This window comes from Electrona antarctica, assembly GCF_951216825.1.
Source record: "Electrona antarctica genome assembly, chromosome: 15".
NCBI lineage: Eukaryota > Metazoa > Chordata > Actinopteri > Myctophiformes > Myctophidae > Electrona > Electrona antarctica.
This window is the reverse complement of record NC_136796.1, coordinates 1,440,277-1,467,835: the sequence shown is the minus strand read 5'-3', so window position 1 is coordinate 1,467,835 and position 27,559 is coordinate 1,440,277. Positions and strand designations below refer to the sequence as shown.

At 46.5% G+C, this 27,559-nt stretch overlaps 1 protein-coding gene across 2 annotated transcripts; it reads right to left on the bottom strand.

The window, feature by feature from the left end:
- Positions 1-796: 796 nt before the first annotated feature.
- On the bottom strand, positions 797-27,559 carry LOC306938281 (catenin beta-1-like). 2 transcript variants are annotated; one of them, XM_079522382.1, is made up of 17 exons: positions 27,228-27,559; positions 24,674-24,723; positions 23,634-23,843; positions 23,096-23,346; positions 20,810-21,048; positions 18,442-18,643; positions 17,044-17,188; positions 16,526-16,629; positions 15,926-16,060; positions 13,828-14,031; positions 13,090-13,248; positions 8,445-8,564; positions 7,667-7,817; positions 4,984-5,105; positions 3,668-3,728; positions 2,132-2,325; positions 797-1,879 (listed from the first exon to the last, which is right to left on the bottom strand). In XM_079522382.1, the coding sequence occupies exons 2-16, from the start codon at positions 24,684-24,686 to the stop codon at positions 2,138-2,140; spliced, it is 2,304 nt and encodes a 767-aa protein (XP_079378508.1). In that variant the 5' UTR covers positions 24,687-24,723; positions 27,228-27,559; the 3' UTR covers positions 797-1,879; positions 2,132-2,137. The 2 variants fall into 2 exon arrangements, with proteins under 2 accessions (XP_079378508.1, XP_079378509.1); XM_079522383.1 differs by having other exon boundaries at positions 27,407-27,552.

The window sequence follows — 27,559 nt, the reverse complement described above, 5'->3', positions numbered from 1 at the left end:
CTATGGGACACGGGGATAACATGTGAGGGTATCTACCCTAGGGGACACAGGGAGAACATGCAAACTCAACATGCACACAGAAAGGCCCTTTCACCAACCCCACCTCGGGTATGGGCACTGATGACGCGGAGGAGAGAACACGCCCCCAGCGGGAATCGAACCCAGGACCTTTTAGCTGTGAGGCGACAGCACTACCGAGCCCCCCCCCCCCCCATCTCCTTTCTTACTCCGGGTGGGAACCACTCCAGAAGCCCTTCTCGGGAAATACAGGTAGGCCTATAAATGTGGTGGAATTTCCCTTTGCAAGTTAAGTGGTGGGCAAATCAAGTGCCATCTTTATCAAACATGGCAGTAGAGGGTAAGCGCATGCATAAAGTGAAAGGCAAATCGAGTGGCAAAGTGAGTTTAACGTCGTTTAATGAAATCAGATTCAGACTTTTGTTTGGAACTTTGGATGTCAAGGCCAGAAAGTGGGGTGCATACTTAGTTCAGACTAGTCATTGGTTAGACATGGGTTAGGTTAAGGTGTGCTGCCCCGTGGGAGGTTTAGGTGTGCTGCCCCATGGGAGGTTAGGTTTAGGTGAGCTGCCCCATGGGAGGTTAGGGTTTGAGAGGTTGTAGTACTAATGACTGGTCTAACCAATGACTAGTCACTGCACGCCCAGAAAGTAGGTTTATTTTGCCACTCATACTCAGAAGTAATGTAGAAACACCCATGTCACGCGCGTACCCTCCATTAGCAGGTGAAGGACTGGTAAATAAATAAATCACAAACAAAAAAAAAGACACCAAAAAGTGAAATAAAATGCCACTTTATTGATCAGCCGTTGTCATAACCATGTCTCCAAAAGCACAGCAGGACTACAACTGGTTCGTCATCAACCTAGAGCTACCGTCGACGGCAACATAAAACTTGGTTTTATCACGCCACCAACAGCCGTAGCATTAAGTGACTAGTTTTTTATTTTATTATCTATCAGACATACATCCAATGAGAGCATACAAAATAGTTGTTAACCTACCAGTGATACTGTATATAAAACAACTCTAGATTTACCCCCCCCCCCCCCCCTCCTCAATTTGACCCATGCCTCCTCCTCTTCCTCCTTTAGAACATTTGACACCCGACATATTTTCTTTATGCTTTAACAAGCACATATTAAGAATGCATAAGTCTCCATTGTTGAGATTATATATATATATAAAAAAAAAACTACACAATGTTACACTTTTTAAGTCAGAGTACGATTCAACTGATTAGTGTTCTACACATTCGGCCATAAACGAAAAAGAAAAAAAAAGAAAAAAGGAACATTGTATAATATACCACTATAACTTAACACTACATAACATACGTTTTTAAAAAAAAATGGAAAGAAAATGAGAGAAAATAAAGATTACAAATGATTGGCAAGTGAAAAAAAAAGAAATTGAACAATTGATGGCAGATAATGCCAAGGCAAGCTGGGTCAGTACCATAACAGAAAATGAGTAATAAAAAAATGAAATAAAAAAGAAAAAAATAAGAAAACAGTTAAGAAACAAAAACAAACAATAATGATAAGAATACAGGCAAGGCTAAAACATATGTGATTCCATCTTGTAAGATCCAAACTCATGTGCACGCATTCCGTCTTTAGGCAACCAGCTCCTTTTACCACCTCTGTGTTTCCACGCCTCTTACCAATGCCTTATGCCCCCCCCCCCCCCCCCCCCCACACACCTCTCCGACTTTCTCCATGGTAACCATCTTCCATGTGTTCATGTGTCAGGCACTTCCTAAGATCCCTCCCTCTCCGCCACCTTCAGCCAATCAACAACCACCGCTAGCTTCATACGATTACAGGCCAATCACAATGCAGGTTCTATGGGAATACACCTGCAAATGGAACACAGGGGGGGGGGGGGGGGGGGGGGGGGGGGGGGGGGGGTTACGGTTAGTAAATAGTCAGACAACGCCACATCGCACAAAGGCCAACGACAAGTAAACAACGTCAGTATGTGGAAATGTCCATACTGGCTGCATCGCATGCCGTTGATAAGGGCCGACGACGGAGATTAAATCATGCGATAACATCCGAAGCTGCCAACCAACACACACACACACACGCGCGCCGGTTGTGGTTCTCACCTGTTCCTACAGGTCGGTGTCGAACCAGGCCAGCTGGCTGCTGTCCATCAGGTCCTGGGTGTGGCCCAGGTCGGGCAGCGGGTCGGTGTGGTGGCCCAGGTCGGGCAGGGCATCAGCGTGGTAGTCGGGCCCGTCCATCATGGGGTCCAGCAGGGAGTCCTGGCCGTAGGCCGCGGGGTAGGCCCGGTAGGCGTCTGGAGGAGGAGGAACCATGTCAAGCACCATCAATACAGCCAATGTATAGGGTGCCTTTTCTAGGGACTCAAGACATTTTACTAAATAAATAGCTTGCGCAAATGTTTTAATAAAAAATAATCTGAATAGACTGAATAGTGAATACTGTTAACCCATTTAGAAGATTCTACAAATGCCTTCTAAATCCTGAAAAACCCATGTTTCTATATCAGTGGTTCTCAAACATTTTCATGTCAAGGACCCCCAGAATTATCTCCATTTGGCCACGGACTCTCATCTGAAAATATGTAGTTCCAGGGACCCCCCAGAAACAAAGATGAGTTAAAAACTTTGGCTCTGAAAGAAAATATATTCAAAGATTTGCTCCACAATTTCACGATTTTTCAAAAATAGCAGACCTACAAGCTCGTAGCGTGGTGCTGCACTATGAGCTTGTAGGTCTGCTATTTTCCAATAGCTAAAGTACAACATAATGCTAAAAACAACAAAAGGGGTTCCTGCCCCAAATGGGTTAAAATAGTTCTGTTTTAGGGCTAGTCTGAAGAAGGTCTAAGGACCGAAAGTTGCTACTCCAATTTTTTTTAATTTATATATATATATATATATATATATATATATACACACACGATTTTGCACAGTTTTGAGTGTGCAGAGCTTCTCTTCATATTGTCATAGACTCCTTTGAGACTCCAGCACCTCTTCAAAGTCTAATGGCAGATGAGCGGTGTCCCCCCCCCACCCCCACCCCACACACACATTTTTAGGGCAGTTTTAAAAGACTAAGGTCCAGAGCCAGGTCCTGGGCACGGGCACCCAAAATGACCGCCACATTGGTGCGACTGACGGATCGGAATCCGACTTTTTTTTCCACCAAATGCCAATAAAATCATCTGGCATATTTAATAGAGTTGGTCGGCAACCGGAAACCAAAGCATTATTTTGTTAAGCCTTAGCATGACCGGACCAGAGGAAGCATGATTGGAAGTGACAAATAAACAGTGGAGGTTGGTGACGTAGGGGTAGATACTAGGTTATCGAGGGTCCGTGTAGGGCGGAGAGTAGAATTTAACAGCGTATTCTCCGAGCCAAGTGTCACGGTCAAAGATGACCCGACTGGTGTCAAAGTAGCACACAGACAACAATTTGTGTCATCTTTTGTTTTGACACAAAGTCTTGCGCACTGCGGCTGGGAGGAAGTTTGACAGGAAAACGAAAGTCTTGCTATGACAGCGATGTGACGAGCCTCTGGGTTTCCCCCTACCCAAAGCCACGGCAGGGCTGTGATGTTCTATTTGCACTGGCAGATGAAATCAGTGTGGCAGACAAGTCAACAACACTCACCATCTTGTCGGTAGGCCAGAGGGTCTCCCTGAGCCCCCATGTCCAGACCCAGGTCTCCAGTCTGGAAACGAGACAGCACAGATGAGGCAAAGACACTGTTGTGTACTCATGGATTAACCCATTTTGACCTGAGATCAGAGTCTAAAAAATGTCTTCTACATCCTGACAGTTTTCTGAAAAAGCTATGTTTCTATGTCAGTCGTTCTTCGATTTTTCAAAAATAGCAGATCTACAAGCTCATAGCTTGTAGATCTGCTATTTTTCAATAGCTAAAGCATAACATAATGCTAACACCAAAACGGGTTCCCGCCCCAAAATGGGTTAAAGTGAATATACAATCTCACAATAGAAAATGATTGCATGACCAAGATCTAATGTGAGAGTTGTGAAACAGTATGAAAGGAGTCCCCCCCACACTAGCACCATTCCCTTAATTGACACAATATGTAAAATTATGTTTTAGCAATATTGTTCCAGCTGTTCTACATAAATGCTAACCAGGTGAAGAAATCAGGCGTTAACACATATGAAAAATGAAATATCCCAGACTATTAAGATTTTATTTAAGATGCTTCTAAGCATAATTGCTAGTTTGACCACATCAAATGCTCCAATCTTGCTTGTAACTCGGCCATTTATGCTGTGCAACATGTATTCATAGAAGACAACATGCATTGCTTCTATAGAATCCTACTGTACCATGTGAGTGAGCGTGTAGCGTACCTCATTCCAGGCCTACTGTACCATGTGAGTGAGCGTGTAGCGTACCTCATTCCAGGCCTACTGTACCATGTGAGAGAGCGTGTAGCGTACCTCATTCCAGGCCTACTGTACCATGTGAGTGAGCGTGTAGCGTACCTCATATCCAGGCCTACTGTACCATGTGAGTGAGCGTGTAGCGTACCTCATATCCAGGCCTACTGTACCATGTGAGTGAGCGTGTAGCGTACCTCATATCCAGGCCTACTGTACCATGTGAGTGAGCGTGTAGCGTACCTCATTCCAGGCCTACTGTACCATGTGAGTGAGCGTGTAGCGTACCTCATATCCAGGCCTACTGTACCATGTGAGTGAGCGTGTAGCGTACCTCATTCCAGGCCTACTGTACCATGTGAGTGAGCGTGTAGCGTACCTCATATCCAGGCCTACTGTACCATGTGAGTGAGCGTGTAGCGTACCTCATATCCAGGCCTACTGTACCATGTGAGTGAGCGTGTAGCGTACCTCATATCCAGGCCTACTGTACCATGTGAGTGAGCGTGTAGCGTACCTCATATCCAGGCCTACTGTACCATGTGAGTGAGCGTGTAGCGTACCTCATTCCAGGCCATGGGCTCGGTTCTGAACAGGGAGCTGGTCAGCTCCACTGACAGGCGTTTCTTGTAGTCCTGGGGCTTGTCCTCAGACATGCGGAATAGGACGGCGGCCGCGTAGGTGGCTGTGGGAGAGAACACACACACTTAATGACATGATTCAGCATGTACCACTTTACGTCTAGTTACTTCAGGGGTGTCAAACTCATTTTGGGGCAAGGGCCACATTGCGCGAAAGGTGACTTGATGAGGGCCGCGGCCAGTTGCAGCTCACGTGGGTTGACTTACACTACTTGATACTTGGCTTTGTTTTCTAGACTGTTTATTTACATTATTTGTATTACAGTTGTAGGCTACAAGACGTTTGGTATGAGGTGGAAAAAAGACCCAATAAACCACTCGAAAATAGTTAAAAATGCAATCATTATTTTATCAAAAATATCCAAAATGGCAAATTGACATGTAGCCATCATGACATCTGACACTTTGCATCTCTTTGCTTTGACTATCGTGTGTAAGTAGACTATATTCCTCACTTGGTAAGGGAAATGAAACTCTACTGAGCTGTAACAACTACGGTTAGCCTCTCCATGTCCTGCTGCATCAGAGTAATCCACAACAACTCAACTAGTAGTTGAATAGACTGTTAACGAGCCCATCAGTGACAACAGTTTAGATCAAACGGATTAAAAAAAAAAAAAAAGGCGAAGGTACAGAGATAAAAATGTGATTTTTTTTTTAATCAATTACGTAGTTGCACTCAGTTGTGCCTCAGTGTCGTGCCAACGAGATTGGCTGATCTACAAGCGCACGCGCCACGAGGGCAGCGCACGATATCGGGGAGATGTGGTGTTGGAAGGGGCAAGGTTATACTCTAGTCTAGTGGGAGCAGAAAAGAGATGTGGTGTTGGAAGGGACAAGGTTATACTCTAGTCTAGTGGGAGCAGAAAAGAGATGTGGTGTTGGAAGGGACAAGGTTATACTCTAGTCTAGTGGGAGCAGAAAAGAGATGTGGTGTTGGAAGGGGCAAGGTTATACTCTAGTCTAGTGGGAGCAGAAAAGAGATGTGGTGTTGGAAGGGGCAAGGTTATACTCTAGTCTAGTGGGAGCAGAGAAGAGATGTGGTGTTGGAAGGGGCAAGGTTATACTCTAGTCTAGTGGGAGCAGAGAAGAGATGTGGTGTTGGAAGGGACAAGGTTATACTCTAGTCTAGTGGGAGCAGAAAAGAGATGTGGTGTTGGAAGGGACAAGGTTATACTCTAGTCTAGTGGGAGCAGAGAAGAGATGTGGTGTTGGAAGGGACAAGGTTATACTCTAGTCTAGTGGGAGCAGAAAAGAGATGTGGTGTTGGAAGGGACAAGGTTATACTCTAGTCTAGTGGGAGCAGAGAAGAGATGTGGTGTTGGAAGGGACAAGGTTATACTCTAGTCTAGTGGGAGCAGAGAAGAGATGTGGTGTTGGAAGGGACAAGGTTATACTCTAGTCTAGTGGGAGCAGAGAAGAGATGTGGTGTTGGAAGGGGCAAGGTTATACTCTAGTCTAGTGGGAGCAGAGAAGAGATGTGGTGTTGGAAGGGGCAAGGTTATACTCTAGTCTAGTGGGAGCAGAAAAGAGATGTGGTGTTGGAAGGGACAAGGTTATACTCTAGTCTAGTGGGAGCAGAGAAGAGATGTGGTGTTGGAAGGGGCAAGGTTATACTCTAGTCTAGTGGGAGCAGAGAAGAGATGTGGTGTTGGAAGGGGCAAGGTTATACTCTAGTCTAGTGGGAGCAGAGAAGAGATGTGGTGTTGGAAGGGGCAAGGTTATACTCTAGTCTAGTGGGAGCAGAGAAGAGATGTGGTGTTGGAAGGGGCAAGGTTATACTCTAGTCTAGTGGGAGCAGAGAAGAGATGTGGTGTTGGAAGGGGCAAGGTTATACTCTAGTCTAGTGGGAGCAGAGAAGAGATGTGGTGTTGGAAGGGGCAAGGTTATACTCTAGTCTAGTGGGAGCAGAAAAGAGATGTGAGATCTAGATTCAGGCACCTATGAGATCTCATTTCTTAACATCGAGCAAGAATGGGGCAGCACTAGTTGGTGTCCGATTCATTAGAGTTACTCTTATGTTTTTGCTACAAGAGAGAGACTTTAAGTCGAGCACTTTGATGTAGTCTGTTTAAAGACTACAGTAGTTGTGGCACCAGGTGCCACATTTTGAACGTAGTAATGTCCAGCAACTACTAGCCTGGAACTCACCTATGCGTTTTATGGCATAGGCAGCTCCCGGAGAAACTATGTGCAGCTGCTAGACATGAGACTAATTAATTAGAGCGACAGAGAGGAGTGTGTGTGTGTGTGTGTGTGCGCGCGCGTGTGTGTCAATTTAACAAAGGTGCAGACGATCAGAAATCAGCAGAGAGAGAGTGACGTTTGCGCTACTCTGCCGAATTGAAGTGGACTCTGACCCAGACTTTTTTCTCCCTGGAAATAAAAACGTCTGGGTTTCCGAGGCTAAGCAACTACAGACTAAAGACAAATATTCATGGAGAAAAAAAAGAAAAAGAGAATCATGATTCTCAATTCTTATGGAGGAGAAATGGAGATTCACAGGCGAGCAAGAACCACGTGTACCGCACAGCGTGTCTAGAACCCAAACGAGTGTGTGTGTGTAACTGTGCGTTCGAGGCAGCGGCGTCGTTCCAACACGTACCCACGCCCTCGTTGCGGGAGTGCAGCAGCTCGGTGAGCGGTGCGGTGGCTCCCTCGGCCTCGATGGCCTCCGCGGCCTCCTTGTCCTGGGCCAGCTCACACAGCACGCCGGCTGCCACGCGCTGGATGTTCTCCACCGGAGAGTACAGCAGCTGAGCCACAGAGAAAACCATGGACGAATGAGTGTGAGGATTTAGTCTCAATGGGTTAACCCATTTCGACCTGAGATCAGATTCTATAAATGTCTTCTGCATCCTGACAGTTTTCTGAAAAAGCTATGTTTATGTCAGTCGTTCTTCGATTTTTAAAAAATAGCAGACCTACAAGCTTGTAGCGCGCCACCGAGTGGCGCGCTACAAGCTCATAGCGCGCCACCGAGTGGCGCGCTATGAGCAAAGATGAGTTAAAAACGTTTTGTGCCACATGTTCACGATTTTTCAAAAATAGCTAAAGCATAACATAATGCTAACACCAAAAGGGGTTCCCGCCCAAAATGGGTTAACTGAACGCCTTGGTGTTTTAAGCATTATATTATAATTTAGCTATTGAAAAATAGCTATTTTTGAAAAATCGTGAACTTTTTTAACTCAAATCTTTGCTTCTGGGGGGTCCCGGGAACAACATATTTTCAGATGGGGGTCGGTGGCCAAATACATATAGTTTCTGGGGGTCCTTGACATGAAATATTGAGCACCACTGACAGGAATTAGAAGACATTTTTTAAATTGACGTCAGTGGGTTAAAGCGTTAGCGTTTCCTACAGACAACTCGTCTCATACCTGGACAAAGAGTGGAATGGTGTTGAGTCCTCTGATGACGATTCTGTTGTGGACGTCCCTGGCCAGGATGTGCAGAGCCCCTGTGCAGCCCTCCACGATCTCCTCCATACGCACACCCTCCTGTGGGCGGAAAAATAAAATAAGTCAACCAAAATGGACATAATGAATTGCATTTTTATAGCGCTTTTCCAAGTGCTCAAAGCGCTTTACAATGGTTCATTCATTCATTGGGAGGTGAAGCGGCGAACAGTCGACGCCAGCGTCCTCACTTCCCACATTCACACACCGACGGTGGCGAGCTCACACCGACCGATTCATTGGAGGCAGTGTAGGGTTCAGAGTCTTGCCCAAGGACACTTCGACATGGACAGGAGGAGGAGCCGGGATTCAAACGGCCGACAAAGGGATCATTGGACGACCTGCTCTACCTCCTGAGCCACAGCTGCCCTCAACTCACAACTGCCAGAAGAAACAGATCAAAATTCTAGAGCAGGGGTGGGAAACTTTGAAGATGGCGAGGGCCACTATATTTCCACTCACTCCAGAGGGCCACAGTGCATATTACTGTCGTAGCAAAAATGCATTTAGTTATAGTTATGTTAACTTTATGAACTGTTAACATAACATTTGACACAAAAAGACAATAACATTATAGTACTAGTCATGAAGTAAGTAAAGCGGGGTTGGAATTGTAACAGCTGAAAACACTATATCAGTATTCTGATATTAACATGAGGGCCGCATTAAGTGAAGGTGGGGGGCTGCATGTGGCCCCCGGGCCGCATTAAGTGAAGGTGGGGGGCTGCATGTGGACCCCGGGCCGCATTAAGTGAAGGTGGGGGGCTGCATGTGGCCCCCGGGCATGTTCTAGAGCAGGGGTGTCAAACTCATTTTGGGGCGAGGGCCATATTGCGCGAAAGGTGACTTGATGAGGGCAGCGACCAGTTGAAAGGTGACTTGATGAGGGCAGCGACCAGTTGAAAGGTGACTTGATGAGGGCAGCGACCAGTTGAAAGGTGACTTGATGAGGGCCGCGGCCAGTTGAAAGGTGACTTGATGAGGGCCGCGGCCAGTTGAAAGGTGACTTGATGAGGGCCGCGGCCAGTTGAAAGGTGACTTGATGAGGGCCGCGACCAGTTGAAAGGTGACTTGATGAGGGCCGCGGCCAGTTGAAAGGTGACTTGATGAGGGCCGCGGCCAGTTGAAAGGTGACTTGATGAGGGCAGCGGCCAGTTGAAAGGTGACTTGATGAGGGCCACGGCCAGTTGAAAGGTGACTTGATGAGGGCAGCGACCAGTTGAAAGGTGACTTGATGAGGGCCGCGGCCAGTTGAAAGGTGACTTGATGAGGGCCGCGGCCAGTTGAAAGGTGACTTGATGAGGGCAGCGACCAGTTGAAAGGTGACTTGATGAGGGCAGCGACCAGTTGAAAGGTGACTTGATGAGGGCAGCGACCAGTTGAAAGGTGACTTGATGAGGGCCGCGGCCAGTTGAAAGGTGACTTGATGAGGGCAGCGACCAGTTGAAAGGTGACTTGATGAGGGCAGCGACCAGTTGAAAGGTGACTTGATGAGGGCAGCGACCAGTTGAAAGGTGACTTGATGAGGGCCGCGGCCAGTTGAAAGGTGACTTGATGAGGGCAGCGACCAGTTGAAAGGTGACTTGATGAGGGCCGCGGCCAGTTGAAAGGTGACTTGATGAGGGCCGCGGCCAGTTGAAAGGTGACTTGATGAGGGCAGCGACCAGTTGAAAGGTGACTTGATGAGGGCAGCGACCAGTTGAAAGGTGACTTGATGAGGGCCGCGGCCAGTTGAAAGGTGACTTGATGAGGGCCACGGCCAGTTGAAAGGTGACTTGATGAGGGCAGCGACCAGTTGAAAGGTGACTTGATGAGGGCAGCGACCAGTTGAAAGGTGACTTGATGAGGGCCGCGGCCAGTTGAAAGGTGACTTGATGAGGGCCGCGGCCAGTTGAAAGGTGACTTGATGAGGGCCGCGGCCAGTTGAAAGGTGACTTGATGAGGGCCGCGGCCAGTTGAAAGGTGACTTGATGAGGGCAGCGACCAGTTGAAAGGTGACTTGATGAGGGCAGCGACCAGTTGAAAGGTGACTTGATGAGGGCCGCGGCCAGTTGAAAGGTGACTTGATGAGGGCCGCGACCAGTTGAAAGGTGACTTGATGAGGGCAGCGACCAGTTGAAAGGTGACTTGATGAGGGCCGCGGCCAGTTGAAAGGTGACTTGATGAGGGCCACGGCCAGTTGAAAGGTGACTTGATGAGGGCCGCGGCCAGTTGAAAGGTGACTTGATGAGGGCAGCGACCAGTTGAAAGGTGACTTGATGAGGGCCGCGGCCAGTTGAAAGGTGACTTGATGAGGGCAGCGACCAGTTGAAAGGTGACTTGATGAGGGCAGCGACCAGTTGAAAGGTGACTTGATGAGGGCCGCGGCCAGTTGAAAGGTGACTTGATGAGGGCCGCGGCCAGTTGAAAGGTGACTTGATGAGGGCCGCGACCAGTTGAAAGGTGACTTGATGAGGGCAGCGACCAGTTGAAAGGTGACTTGATGAGGGCAGCGACCAGTTGAAAGGTGACTTGATGAGGGCAGCGACCAGTTGAAAGGTGACTTGATGAGGGCAGCGACCAGTTGAAAGGTGACTTGATGAGGGCCGCGGCCAGTTGAAAGGTGACTTGATGAGGGCCGCGGCCAGTTGAAAGGTGACTTGATGAGGGCCGCGGCCAGTTGAAAGGTGACTTGATGAGGGCCGCGGCCAGTTGAAAGGTGACTTGATGAGGGCCGCGGCCAGTTGAAAGGTGACTTGATGAGGGCCGCGGCCAGTTGAAAGGTGACTTGATGAGGGCCGCGGCCAGTTGAAAGGTGACTTGATGAGGGCAGCGACCAGTTGCAGCTCACGTGCGTTGACTTGTCACTTGGCTTTGTTTTCTAGACTGTTTATTGACATGAATTGACTTTATTTGTATTACAGTTGTAGGCTACAAGACATTTGGTATGAGAGTTGGAAAAAATACCCAATAAACCATTCGATAATAGACTAGTTAAAAATGCAATTATGTGCTAAAATCATTCCAACAACTTCAATCAGAATTTAACTTACAGCAACCCCAATTCTTCCGTTATCTACAACTCAGGAGCTACATCAACTCTGTTCCAGAATATAGGACTGGCCTGTGCACGACCCCCAACCAAGTAGAATCCATCCTAATAAAAGCATCTACTCTCCCCAAAAAGATAGTCAGCTTTCTTTACGAGAGCCTATTCCAGGTGGAAAAAGTCTCAAATAACAATAGTAAAATAGCATGGGAAAACCATCTCCAGGTACAAATAGACGAGGGGTCATGGAGTAACATACTACTCAATGCAAAGAATATAACATGCTCAAACAAGTCCTATGAAACCTAGTATAAAATACAAACTACATATCTCCCCAGTAACCAGGAGTAAATTTTACCCCATGCTCTCCCATATGCCCTAGGTGCAAAAGTGGACAAGGTACCCACAGCCATATGATGTGGACATGCCCACTAATCAGACCCTTTTGGGTAGCTATTCAAGATGAAATTCTGAAACTGATCGGAATTAGAATACCATTAGATCCAATTCACTACATATTAGGGGCAGACATAATTACCATACTGACTAAAAGTAACAAACATCTAGTACGAGCCTTGCTCTATGCTGCTCGGCTGTCAATCCTTCATAAATGGATAGATGACAGCCCTCCTAGTGTTATATTATGGTTTGAAAAAGTGCTGCGCTTAATGCCATTGGAGAGGCTCTCATGTGTCCTACGGGGCAACCTGGCCGAATTCGTCGAAGCATGGCTGCCTCTGGCGCCTCATATAGGGGATGAGTGGTCAAATGTTATGTGTATTGGAATGACCGAGGAGGCCAGCTAGACGACATACCAATGTGGAGGTATAGGGGTCAGACTTACATAATCTAATATACTCAATTTGGTGTGAAACTGTAAGTAGGTACTTATGATTTGAATATACTTTCTGTCCCTATGCCCCTTTGGCATATGTATCTTATGATTTGCATATACTTTGTTTTTGTCCTGTTATTGAACTGTCAACCCATTTGGGATTATGGTTGATCTCATTAATGTCTTATAGCTCTGGATTTAAACCCCCAGAGAACCTCAGTGTTTAATAGAGAAAAGAAAAAAAGAAAAAAAACTGTTACAGAAGGGGGTTCCCGCCCAGAATGGGTTAAGTGTCGTATGTTGTACTTATGACACATGGGGTGTCATAAGTTCATGTATTGTCCATGTCTTGTCTTTTCTGCTTAATAAAAAAATATTGAAACACAAACTGCTGCTGGTTTCCCCCCCCATGTTTAAAACGTACCACAAACTGCTGCTGGTTTCCTCCCATGTTTAAAACGTACCACAAACTGCTGCTGGTTTCCTCCCATGTTTAAAACGTACCACAAACTGCTGCTGGTTTCCTCCCATGTTTAAAACGTACCACAAACTGCTGCTGGTTTCCTCCCATGTTTAAAACGTACCACAAACTGCTGCTGGTTTCCTCTCATGTTTAAAACGTACCACAAACTGCTGCTGGTTTCCTCCCATGTTTAAAACGTACCACAAACTGCTGCTGGTTTCCTCCCATGTTTAAAACGTACCACAAACTGCTGCTGGTTTCCTCCCATGCTGGTGCGTCTCTGGGTGTCCTGGTGGGCCCTCACCAGGAGCTGGACCAATCGGGGAATGGCTCCCTGTTCCCGCAGAGCGCTGTGATTGGCCGGGCAGAGGGCCAGGTTTCGGATCAGACCAACCGTGGCCTAGATGGAACAAAGTTGGGATAATGAAATATTGAAATAATTTGTAAAATACTTAACCGACAACGTATACTCTCCTACTACTGTTGTACAATGAAAGCAAAACAACATTATATTAAAGATTGAGTGCCACAATTGTTCCAGTTTGTCATGTGTGACAAACTGGAGGTGACAGTACTTCATTAGACACCCTGGAGTCGTTTTTATTTGAAATGCTGTATTAACTTGTGTATTTAGGGTTTCTTCCTGGAGGCTGAACCCTTGACAGTCAAACGGGCCAATGAAATAAACAGCAATATAGTGACATCACACTATCAGCCCCTCCCCTAACACCTCCCCCTTTATCATACAACTACAGCTGTGGGTGCGGCTTCAGGTAAGGTGGATCAACACCCATCAGGCAAACCAGGCATACTTAATGAACTGGTACATAAAAAAACAACATTTTAACAAATATTGGAAAGAATTATACCTCCTTATATAACAATAAGTCCTGATGATCATGTTTTAGGGTGGAGAAAAAATAATAATCACGGCACTCCATCTTTAAGATCCACTATTTCAGTGTTGTCCAGGCAGTACCTTGATGAGTGGCCAGTGAGAGGGTGGATGCAGCAGCTTGACCACCACGGGCAGGCCGTAGTGCAGGCGCACGGCATTCTGGGCCATCTCGGCGTCCTGGTGGCGGGAGGTCAGGTGACGCAGGGCACACACCGCCGGCTCCGTGATGTCCTCCCGGTCGCCGGCACGCAGGACCGTACGCACTAGGGCCTCGATGCCGCCAACCTGGAAAAAAAAAAAAAAACATGCCAGCATTAGACCTCATCCACACAGGCCAGCGGATTCGTCCGTTATCACTGTATTAAATATACGAAATCAACAGTTATCAGAACGTTGGAATGTGGCTAATATGGCCATACTTGCATACGTTGTGGTGTTTGGCTGTGTTCACCCGGACTGCACGCGTGCAGGGTGGTGCAGACATAGCCTGGTCAAGGACTCCGTCATTTCAAACTCTATTGTCAGGGCATGGAAACTAGGGGCTACTAATATTTACTATTCTCTGCCTATCGGGACGTAACTCGGACGGCCCCGAGTCGGGTGGCCTTCGCAACGCTCGGCACGGCGACTCGCTCAGCTAGCGTCTCGCTCGCCTCAAGGCCACGGCGCGCCTCACGTGGCTCAAGGCCACCAGACACGGCGCGCCTCAAGGCCACCAGACACGGCGCGCCTCAAGGCCACCAGACACGGCGCGCCTCAAGGCCACCAGACACGGCGCGCCTCCAGGCCACCAGACACGGCGCGCCTCCGTCATTGACACAAAAAGCTCCCACATAGTTTCAGTTCCGGATTTCCCAGTATGTTGATTATCACATACTGGGGGTATTTCTAAGGTGATTATCACATACTGGGGGTATTTCTAAGGTGATTATCACATACTGGGGGTATTTCTAAGGTGATTATCACATACTGGGGGTATTTCTAAATGTGCCGATTACGAACATTCCCTTGATTATCGGGTGATAACATCCCAAACGGGAGCACAGGACAAGGAGCGAGCGTTCCGACGGCGTCATCAACCAAAAAAAAAAAAAAGTCTTGATGGAGAGCGTCTGCCGTTGAACGTGAACGTAGTCTGAACCAATCAAATAACCAATAAATAGCGTGTAGAAGTGTTTGGGGCCACGAAACCTTGCTCAAATTAGAGACGAGCGAACCAACGAAGTCGCTGCATGGCGCGTTGTCGCAGGCGGTACGTCAGGGCAGTCACTGAAAAACTTGTATTATAATCTAGATTTCGCTTGCAGTGTAGAGGAGGTCTTAGACCATATATGTCAAACTCAAGGCCCGGGGGCCAAATCAGGCCCGCGAGTGAATTATCTTTGGCCCGCGGAATGATATTTAATTAGTATTAGAAGAACTGGCCCTCTGGTATATTGCACGGACCACCATAATTCTACATGTCCCACAATGCACTGTGAGTGCATTGGCACATATCACATACTATGAAAGCAGTGCTTGGTGAGGATCATAAAACAGGAAACTGAGCTTAATAATAATGCATTTTCAGTTTTAAATGCATTAACTTTTTTGCTGTTTGCCTGGGACGTCCTCATGACCGCGGTGTGTTGAAACAGTCCGGCCCTCGCCCTCGACCGATCTTTATTTTGGCCCACTGTGTATTTGAGTTTGACATCCCTGTCTTAGACCATGTGGAGAACGGAGGAGGTCTTAGACCATGAGAGGAGGAGGTCTTAGAGGAGGTCTTAGACCATGTGGAGAACGCCAATGGGTTTCACAGACGACTCAAAACTTAGGGTTGAAACCAAATGAACTCTGCTCACATTAGTGGTTTGACTGGTCATCGGAAACAAGTTAACGTATCGGGTCTGATTTTAATTATGTCCCTAAGGGTGGGGCAGCCATGATCCGCATAAGTGAGTTTGTTCCAGAGCGTCGGTGCCAACACAGCAAAGGCACGGTCAGACAGTCGACCGTCCTTACTGTGCTCGACCGCTTTGATTGATAGAGTACTTCAAACGGTTTGCAAAAAGTAAAGTCTTCAAATGTAATCAGATCAGACCGAGTGACCCGAAAAGGCAGGACATAAAAGTGTGTGTGTGGGAGAGACAGGAGTGTGTGTCATAGGTGCGTGTGTGTGTGTGTCATGTGTACGTACCTGGCACACCATCAGCTTGTTGCTGTAGTTGTTGCAGGTGAGGTTGGACAGGATGCCCGCAGCACAGGTCACCACGTTGATGTCGTCACTGCCCAGCAGCTGAACCAGGGTCCCCAGAAGACCCTCCATTCCCTCCTGGACAACACCACAACCAAAAGGGTCATTTCACAGGCTTGTTTGTTTTGTGACATTATACCTCATAGCGCGGCACTCGTGCCACGCTACGAGCTTGTAGGTCTGCTATTTTTTTGAAGCATCCTGAAAATGTGGCACAAATCTTTGAATATATATTCTTTCAGAGCGAACGTCTTCAACTTCAAATTTTTCCGCTATTCATTGTACAAGCACGTAAATAGGGCTTAACCCATTTTGGGCGGGAACCCCGTTTGGTGTTTTAAACATTATGTTATAATTTAGATATTGAAAAATAGCAGACCTACAAGCTCGTAGCGCGCCACCTCTGCTATTTTTGAAGAATCGTGAAAATATTTATTTCAGAAAACTGGAAGATTTAGAAGATTGTTTTAAATTTTGAGGTCAGGTCAAAATGGGTTAATAAGTGGGTTTAAATTGGTCACCGATAATCTCAGCGTTGTATACCTGTTTGGTGGCGGCATCCGACAGATTCCTGAGGGTCCAGAGGCAGTTCTGGACCAGTCGTTGGCTGGGGTCTGTCAGGTGGAGACCCAGGGCCTGCATGCCACCTACAGACACACACACACGTTAGTTATGGGTTGCATTTTTACAAGAACACAAGGTGGTTACTGAAGAACGCACAACGTTAAGGCCAATTACGCTTCACTCCACAAGAATACATCGTTGATCGTCCCGGATACATTCATACATTGTGGCTTGAAGTGCTCCGATCGGTGATCGACAATTTACACCATTTAAGACAGTGGTATAAAAGTTAGTCAGATATATATTCGTTTTGCATCTTTGTGACGGGCCTAAACAGTCTCCCCTTCCCCCCCCACACACAGGAACAGTTGGTGGGTTTGGACATAATTTTGGAAATACTCAAATTTTCCCCTTGCGCACACGGTCGGAAAGCACTGTTTGAGCTTCCAGGAATGGACCGTGCATATATTTATCTATGTACATGCATGTCTACATACCAGCCTCCACGATGGCGGGCTTGTTGCTGGAGCAGACCGACAGAACCTTCAGCACCCTGCTGGTGGTCCACAGAAGCTTCTCATAGGTGAAGGTCCTCATGATGTTGACCAGCGCCTGAGGGCCACCGCTGGCCAGGATGATCAGCTAGGAAGGCAAAAATAGAAACAGAGACAGTGCACGGTCACACATGTCAGTAAATAGAAACAGAGACAGTTAGTGCACGGTCACACATGTCAGTAAATAGAAACCGAGACAGTTAGTGCACGGTCACACATGTCAGTAAATACGCTTGCATCGTTGCCCCTCAACTTCTCTACACATCGAAAATAAATGCACGCCTTCCGGGCATAAAGTGTGATGTGATGCCTCTTGGAACTATGACTGGTGGCCTTCTGTTGGCATTGTTTCTTGATGTTCTATGTGATCTGTTCGTTTCCATATATATCCTGATGACTGCTGTGCACAAAACAAATTCTATTTGCGAACGCAGTGAGCATTTACTATGAGACCCAGCAGATCATGTCTGTCTGTCTGTCACGTCACCCACCAGAGGCCGCCCCACACACACACACACACACACACACACACACACACACACACACACACACACACACACACACACACACACACACACACACACACACACACACACACACACACACACACACACACACACACACACACACACACACACACACACACACACACACACACACACACACACACACACACACACACACACACACACACACACACACACACACACACACTTAAAAAAACCTTAAAAATTACATAATTTATTCTAATTGTTGTTTTTGCAATTTACGAGCTGCGTTCGCTTCCCGCGTCTTACTTGTCTTAAGGCCTATTCATACTCCAAAACTACAACATGACATCATGGCACGGTGATACGCAACTCACCGCTCACGCCAACACGGTGTTGGCTAAAACTACGATTTGTGAAAGGAGCTCCCACACACACGAGCCGTGTTCCATACACAAGTTGAAGAATTTGCACATTGAGGTGATATTTCATAAGGGCAACGTTTAAAACATCCATTGTTTTTTCTTTGGAAGACTGAACATTTATTCTATTGCTAGTTCAACCACTTCGAATAGCCTTTAATCTCAAACTAACAGCTACAAGCTCACAATTGGATTAATTCAAAAAGAAAAAAAAGGTAATGATCTGCTGGTGAATAATCGATAGTCACTGGTGACAGAGGGGAACAGGTCGTTGTAGCTGGTGACAGTGCGAGTGGTAAAGGTCGTGCGGAGGCCGCTAACATGCAAAACATGTGGCTGATATAGGGGGGGGGGGGGGGGGGGGGTGAGAGGATGGGACGCCAACATGCAAAACACCGGCCTCCGCAGCGTGTAAGCACCGCCTCCCTTACCTTGCTCTCCTGGTTGCCATAAGCCAGGATCTGCAGGCAGTCGGTGGTGATGGCGAGGAACTTGACGTTGGTGTTGGCCAACAGCGCCACCATCTTCTGCAGCCCGCCGGCCAGGCGCACGGCCATCTTGGCGCCCTCCTGGTGCAGCAGCAGGTTGTGGAGGGTGGTGATGGCGTAGAACAGGACGCTGTCCACCGGGGACCTGCCGACACACGGATGGAAAAACACACATTAGAACATTGAGACCCGACACCAGATTCTACAAAATTCTACAGTTTTCTGAAAAGCTGTCTGTGGTTCTCAAACACCAAAACGGGTTGCCGCCCAAAATGGGTTAAAAACGGCAGTCGCACAAACCCAAACGATTGGTTGTGAGCTGTAGAATTGTAATTTTGGACCACCCACCCACACACCCCCACCCCCACAACTTGACTGTTAGTTTGTGGCCACTTGGATATTTTAGTGGTTCCACTATAGCCCTCACAACAAAGATATCTACACTTGATTGCAAGGTAGCTAGAAAAACCCAGACTGAATGGTACATTTGTAAAAATAATTAATATATATATATATATATATATATATATATATATATATATATATATATAACACGTTTTAGCCAAGCCAATAGATAGTAATCATGTATATGCAATGAACGGAACATTTCCCAGAAGGAACACTTCCTTAAAATCTGTGTGATGAATCGTGCAAGGATATCCGTGCAGTGTTGCACACTAGTTCAACAAATCTTTACTCGAATTTCTCGAAAGCATAAATCTGAAGTCTCATCCAGAGTTGTATTAATAATATGGTCACAAAACTGATAACCAGGCAAGATGAATGACCTATTCATACTACAGTTTTAGCTGATAAGGTGACCACCTTAAAACAGAGAGATGTGTTGGGGTGAGTCGCTTATCACTGTGGCATGACATGTTGATGGTCACCTCATCACCTAAAACTAGAGTATGAATATGCCTCAAGTTCCATCTATAGCAGGCCTGTGCACACTACCAAGGGAGAAGGCACACCACACCACCAAGGGAGAAGGCACACCACACCACCAAGGGAGAAGGCACACCACACCACCAAGGGAGAAGGCACACCACACCACCAAGGGAGAAGGCACACCACACCACCAAGGGAGAAGGCACACCACACCACCAAAACACACAACCAAGGGAGAAGGCACACCACACCACCAATGGAGAAGGCACACCACACCACCAAGGGAGAAGGCACACCACACCACCAAGGGAGAAGGCACACCACACCACCAAGGGAGAAGGCACACCACACTACCAAGGGAGAAGGCACACCACACCACCAAGGGAGAAGGCACACCACACCACCAAGGGAGAAGGCACACCACACCACCAAGGGAGAAGGCACACCACACCACCAAGGGAGAAGGCACACCACACCACCAAGGGAGAAGGCACACCACACCACCAAGGGAGAAGGCACAACACACCACCAAGGGAGAAGGCACAACACACCTACCAAGGGAGAAGGCACACCACCCTACCAAGGGAGAAGGCACACCACCCTACCAAGGGAGAAGGCACACCACACTACCAAGGGAGAAGGCACACCACACTACCAAGGGAGAAGGCACACCACACTACCAAGGGAGAAGGCACACCACACTACCAAGGGAGAAGGCACAACACAGTCTTCCGACCACTTGCCCAATGTTACAGCCATTAGCATATTAACACCACTGAGATGCAGCTTTTTATCAACAGCCCATTTGTATCCACTGTCCAAAGCGTTTTCCATGCTGCACAGGCCCTCCAGAAACACCACCAAAGTCTGTTATGCATGCAGCATAATCCCCAAACATTCATAAACAAAAGTCCAATCCTCTCAGTGGACTAATCCTGGAGTTAGCCCGTTAAAACGGTGTCATTGTAGATTTTACACACACACACACACACACACACACACACACACAGTATAAATAGCAAAAGTACTAGCCGATTAAGAGCAGATCCACGCTTCGAGCTTGTGGATCTGCTACGTGTGTGATGCAGTAGTATGATGAAGTATGGCATTAAAGTTAGAATATGGAGATGGTTTCTGCCCGACAACAAGAAAACCATTTGGGGATTTTAGAAGGCATTCGGCATGGGATCTTAACCCATTCTGGGCGGGAACCCCTTTTGGTGTTAGCATTATGTTATGCTTTAGCTATTGAAAAATAGCAGATCTACAAGCTCGTAGCGCGCTATTTTTGAAAAATCGAAGAACTACCGACATAGAAACATAGCTTTTTCATTAAACTGTCAGGATGTAGAAGACATTTTTTAGAATCTGATCTCAGGTCAGAATGATTTTTTTTTTTTTTATATTTGTTAAATCTCACCCCAGCATCTTGACGAGGGCGGGGATGCCCCCGGACTTGAAGATGGCGAGCAGCCCCTCGCGGTGGTGGGAGAGGTTGTGCAGGGTGCCCGCGGAGCAACGGGCCGTCTCCACGTCGCCCGTGTTCTGCATGGCGCGCACCACGGCCGACACCATCTGGGGCGAGCGCATCAGGGCGTGGCGGGACGCCTCCTTCTTGGACAGCTGGTGAACCATGACGGCCGCCTTGTTCACCACAACCTGGCGGAGGGAGGGAGAGAGAGAGAGAGAGAGAGAGAGAGAGAGAGAGAGAGAGAGAGAGAGAGAGAGAGAGAGAGAGAGAGAGAGAGAGAGAGAGAGAGAGAGAGAGAGAGAGAGAGAGACGGAGACGGGAGTGTTCCATGGTCAGTCAAATGTCCGTTCTCAGGAGACGGGAGTGTTGCATGGTCAGCAGTGTTGTTTTTGGCAGCAAATTTTTATTTTAGTTTTAGTCGTAGTCTTTTGAATAGTTTTAATTTAGTTTTAGTCACATTTTAGTTACCTGGAATGTTTTAGTGTTAGTCTAGTTTTAGTCGACTAAATGTCATAAGATTTTAGTCGACTAAATCTACAGTTGGTTTAGTCGACTAAAATGTATTTTGGAGGGCCTTGATGCCGTCGTAATGACTGTTTTTACACTTGCTGAAAATAGCCGATCTACAAGCTCACAACGCGTCGCGCTGCGACGCGTTGTGAGCTTGTAGATCTGCTATTTTCAGCATGCAACCAAGTGTAAAATGACTCATACTGGATCTCTTGTCCACTAGTCCCTTCCTAACATTTTAGTCTAGTTTTTATTTGTTGACGAAATTGTCGGTATATTTAGTCTTAGTCATCATAGGTTAGTTCATTTAGTTTCCATTTAGTTTTCGTCAGTGGAAAAAGGTAGTCGACGAACGTCATATGTCCGTTCTCATGCCAAGTTACCATGAGCTTAGATGAGAATAAAGCAAAATAGTGTAGTGTCGGCAGCATTATCATTCTAAACCTAGGTTGCTTGCCTGCTGTTCCACATGCAGCCAACCAGCTGAAGAAATCACAGTTATGAGCAGGGCTGCACATAATTATTTTGGGCTAGTTCTCAAAAGGAGCACCTGGACATGCAAGTTGGTGCGCACAGCGGGGGGGTGGGTACTGTCGACGGACGGACGTCTCTACACTGCCACAATGTTATGCTGCCCACACAGCCAGATGCAAAAGACACAAAGATGCTCAACTAGTCACAAACAGTGTGGTCGTTACACAGCAGGAGGTTTGTTAGCAGCACTGAAACGTCCTACACAGATACAAAACATTACTCACCTACTGCTGCAGGTTCCATGTTTAAATAAAGTAATTCCAGTGTTGTTCAAGTGACAGATGCATGGTTTTCACATTGTAAATAATGGTCGCAGCGACTAGCACTATGACAGGAGCAACGTAAACTGTTGGGAAAGTGTCATAGTAGCTTGTTTACAACTGAAACAGACTTACTGTGCTCTGACTTCCTCTTCAAAATAAGAGTCACGTGTAAAGATTAGTCAACACAAGTTTTATTTCTAAGTCTACTTACAGGACATAACATCATATTTGAGTTCCTTTTGAATACCTGTCAGATTCTCTACATATAACTGTCGCAGCTCTTGGTGCGCAAATGCGCTTTGCATCCTTTGATCTACCGCGCAGAAAACATTTTGACGACGCATGCTGCATGTGTGCAGGCCTGGTTATGAGGCATTAACCTATGCTTTTAGGACATTTCCGTGACATTCAATGTTCATGTAGCCTATTGCTAGTTTGATCACTTCAAATGACTAATTACCGAAATAGCCGACCTATAAGCGCCACGTGTCTTGTGGATAGATTTACCACTTTTTCAGTGAGCAACATGCTTTCATATGGAATGCGAATGACTGAAATCAGTCGTTGGCGACACAGAACTTTAACCCATTAAGACCTGGACCGCATCTGTGTCGCCATAGCTTTTAACCACTTTGACCATCATTTTAAACTTTAGCTATTGAAAAACAGCAAATATACAAGCACATAGCACGTCACCAAGTGCAGCGCTACGAAATTGTAGATCTGCCAATCATGGTGCAAATATATATTCTATCACAGCAAACACTTTTAACTCATATCTTTGCTTCTGCGGGATCCCTGGAACAATTTTGAGATGGGAGTCGGCGGCCAAACGCATATAATATTTTTGGGGTCCTTTCCATGACAAAGTTTGAGAACAATCGACCCAGAAAGATAGGTTTTCAGAAAAGGCGTGCCGTGCACCCACCTGGTCCTCATCGTTGAGCAGCTTGGTGAGCTCGGGGATGGCGCGCGTGGCCAGCTCCGCGTCATCCTGGTAGTTGATGAGGTTGACCACGGCGTGCTTCAGCATCTGGGACGGCTCGGCCAGCCGCTGCACCGCCGTGGGGTGGGCCGCGTCCAGCTGGGTGGGTGGGATCTGGATGCCCTCTTCCAGGGTCTCGGGGAACATGGCGGCGCGCACACGCTGCGCCCGGGTCATGGCGTAGCCCTCCATGTCTGGCCAAGAAAAGGGGACGATGGATTACATACATAAAGGTGCTCCGATGATTTTCACTTGAAATTACTCTGAGCGGCAATTTACCCGATCTGGAGAATCCGATCTTTTATACCATTTCAGTGGTACAACAGTCAGATATATAGTATAATATTGTTTTGCATCTTTGCGATAGGCCTAAACAGGGTGGGTCACCACTACACGATAAGACAAACGTATAAATTCGATTAACAAGATGACTCAAGACTGAATCACTATCAATTTAAAGCAGGTACGGCTACATGCATACCTGGAGCCTCGGGAGTGAAGGGCTGGTTGAACTCCCAGTCGTAGAGGCCGGGGTCATCCTCCTCCGCGTCCGGGTTCCCCTTGCCGCTCAGAGACGGCGCTGTGGTGGTCACCCCGGACTGGATGCCAGAGTCCAGGTAAGACTGCTGCTGCCACTGGGTCACCGCAGCCTTGCTGTCCCCCATGGCCATGTCCAGCTCCATCAAATCAGCTGCAAGGGGGAGGAAAAGGGAAGAAGAGAATTCAGTTGAACATTGTCAAAAACCTGGTGCATATGAATACAATCTAGGGCCCCATTTAATACTTATTGTACAACGGGGGTGTCGCGCAAAAATAGCAGATTCACAAGCTCACAGGGTCGCATGATGTGAGAAGTTGAGCTTGTGGATGGTAAGAGCTTTTTTGAACACACAAGATTTTAAATTATTTTGAACTGTTGCACCCTTAATTTTTGACTTTCAGTCAGAAATGTAAAGAGCATGTGGTGCACAGCAAGACATTAAGGCCATTCAATTCATCAACACGATAAGATTTAGTCCCAAGCACACTAGGTTGAACATGCTACCTTACTATTACTACTTTGTATGAGTCTTATGTCTTGTTGCTACAATGTTGAGAAACCAAAAAGCAAAGCATTTTACTCTCGTATAAGAGTATGCATAGGAGAGAAAAACATCTTTGCAACTAGGTTTGCATTTGTAAGCAAACAACTCGCATGTATTTCATATGCCCAGGTGTTCGGTTTTAAAGTGTGTGTACATCAAATTCCATTCAAATGAAGACACGCTTTTATCCTCAACTTCAAAAGAAACCAAGTTGGCTAAAGTTAACTCACTTCGGGCTAGACACAGATTATGACTGCTTAATTCTAGAGTTTTTGAAGAATTAAGAGCTTACCTGAACACACGTTCAATATGCACAACATTTCAGATAGGGTATTAAATGCAATTAAAGTATTTTTCAGAAATGTAAACACAGCCGAATTTCACCGGAATGCACTGGAAGATCAAAGGGCCTGCTTTTTATTTTTTTCATACTCACACTGGGTAGCCATTGTTCCCGCTTGGCCTCAGTCCGCACGGCTTCGAAGTCTGTGTGTAAAAAAAAAGAAAGAAAAATGAATTCACACGTGAGAGCGGTGTCTCTAATCGTGTTTGCCAAGGCAAACCTAATGTTTATACGTTTCACATCCACAGCCTGGGCTCTGACTGAATAGTCCCAATGTAGTCTTCTTCTTGGGCTACACAGTAAAATCCTCAGTACTGTAGATTTATTTATCCATGCATACGATCACAAAGAGTTGAAAGTGCACTAAAAAAAAACGTTATTTTAACCAGTACGTTAATCCGATATATATAACCAAAACCTCTGCAGATTGGTAGGAGGTGGTCCAACTAACTAACTAATCCCCTGTCAAGAAAGGGTAGGAAACTAGTAAACCAACTAGTGGGTACAGTCTGATAAGCCCAATATCTCCCCTGGCCCAAGCACCAAGAAGCAAGGATTCCCTCTTGGAAGGAGCAAAAAAAAAGGAAATTCAGTCTCCCACGCATGGCACCCAAATCCCGAGTGAAGACATCAAACTTTGCACAGCACAGCTTTTAAACAAATCCTAAGGATTTTTGCAAACTACTCGAAACAGATCCCTCAGGTTGATAGAACAGTCCTAATTCTGTGTGATAAATTGAACAAACTAATAACTTCATAACTGACACGCATCTCAGTGCTACATGGCATACAAAGTCAAGAAAACAGATAAGATAAAACAATTAAGTTCTGATCGATGGCAAGAGACACCCTCGGCCCTCAGCAACTAGGCTAAGAAAAAGAGCACGTTGAAAACCTGACACACAAAGGCATCAATGAGATCATAAGGGCCTAATGCCTTGTTAAAAAGACGGTTTTTTTTTAGAACCCTTTAAAAGATAATGGTACAAAATGGAACCGTAAACGGGTCACATTTGTACGTACACTACCCTTCTCCGACTTAAATGTGTACCTGTCCTGTGCCACACAGTTCTCCCTCAGACAGTAAAGACTGGTCTGACTCTTATCTCATGAACTTTACTAGTAGTATGTTGTTTTGCTTGGTAAAAACGCAAATCTCTCTCCCCTAGTCTCTGAATCAAGGGGAAATGCCGGCGCCTCTGTCTCCACCTCCCTCGGTACACACACACACACACACACACACACACACACACACACACACACGGGGCAGGACTCAGGAGAGAGAGAGAGAGAGAGAGAGAGAGAGAGAGAGAGAGAGGCGGCGGTGTGGGTATTTCCAGGCCAACGTGAACACAATTCACCATTCAGCGGCGGCACAGAAAGAAGAAAAAAAAAAAAAACACATCAAAGGCATATTTGTCCCCCTCCCCCCACCACCAACCAACAGCTAGCTCAACCACGGCCAAGTTCCCACCTCGCTCGCAGCAGCTTGGGTTTCCAGAGAGAAGAAAAAAAACCTAAAGCCCCCTCAATCACTTCCACTCCTCCAGAGTAGACAGACAGTCGCTTTTAAGTTAGTCAACTTATTAATATGATATATATATATATATATATATATATATATATATATATATTACTATGAACCTGGTTTATGGTCGAGTTAATTCACACAGCATCGCATCTCAACACACACGTTTAAGCCCACTTCTTAAAGCAGTTTAAAAAATAAATACTCAACTGTAGCAGAGCTCAAAGCTCGTAGTCAGATAGGGCCATTAAACAAATTACGCCTTAAAAACAATGACATGCCCCCAAAATGGAGATGGAAAGTGCTTCGGTGTTGATTTATTTTCTCCCCCCCAGCAGATTTTGAATAACACTTACTACCATTTAGTCTTGGTCCCATTTAGTCTTCTGACATTGTTTTAGTCTTAAGTCTAGTCGACTAAATCTCCAAAACCTTAAGTCTTTTAGTCTTAAAAAGTCAACACTGAATTGGTTACCAATTCAACATTGAACGTCCCAGTTGGGTTTTCCTCCATTAGCAGCAGCTAACAGGTTGGCTAGCCAAACCGTAGCCTAGCTAGCCGACGCTAAAGCTAGCCTAGCCCCCTACACCAGCCTCCCAGTTCGTTCTCTCTAGTACTACTAGCTTTAGCTAAACATAAACAAACACTGACTTCCAAACCCTCAGCTCTCACCAAAAAAAATCCACACGACCAAAAAGACCCCAAAGGCCGTTGTCTCTTAGTCTTAGAGGAGCGAGGAGGAGGAGGCCGGGCGAACAACAACAACACACATTTAGAATCAAGTATCTGTCCCGCCACGTTCCAAACAAACAGTTTTTTTTTTATTTAAACATAAAAAAGGTATAAACGTTAACAGTGCGTTAGCTTTAGCACGACGCTAGCTCGCTGTGTGGGTAAAAGTAGACCCAGGCAGAGAGAGAGAGAGAGCCTCCACACAGCGGACAAACCAACGGCGGCGGCGGCTTGGACTGAGAGTCCTTTGATAAAAAAAAGAAGAGCTCGAGCTAAAGGAAAAACGCTCGAGCTTGGTTAAAAAACAATTACGCGGCGCGAGACAGACAGACAGACAGACCCAAGCGTTAAATAAATTATTAAAAACCTTAGTCTTTTTTTTTTACCAGTCGGTGGTGGCTCCTCCGTCTTGGTTGGTTGGTTGGTGGTTGTCGGGGATTTGATTTGATTGTCCTCTTCTTGTGTGTGTGTGTTTTTTTTTAAGTTAAAAATGGGAGAGCTAAAAAGGACTAGAGGAGGAGGAGGAAAAGGAGGAGGTGAACAACCACCCGTTAAAAAACCCTACCGTCGGTCCGCACCACACCCCGCGTTGCTGCTGCTCGCTCCGCCTGCACTGCTGCCTCTGCCTCAAGTGAGATCCCTCCGCCGGCGCTGCTGCTCGCTCGCGACGTCAAGATGGCGAATGGTGTGGAAGGGGGAGAAAACAGGGAAAAAGCCT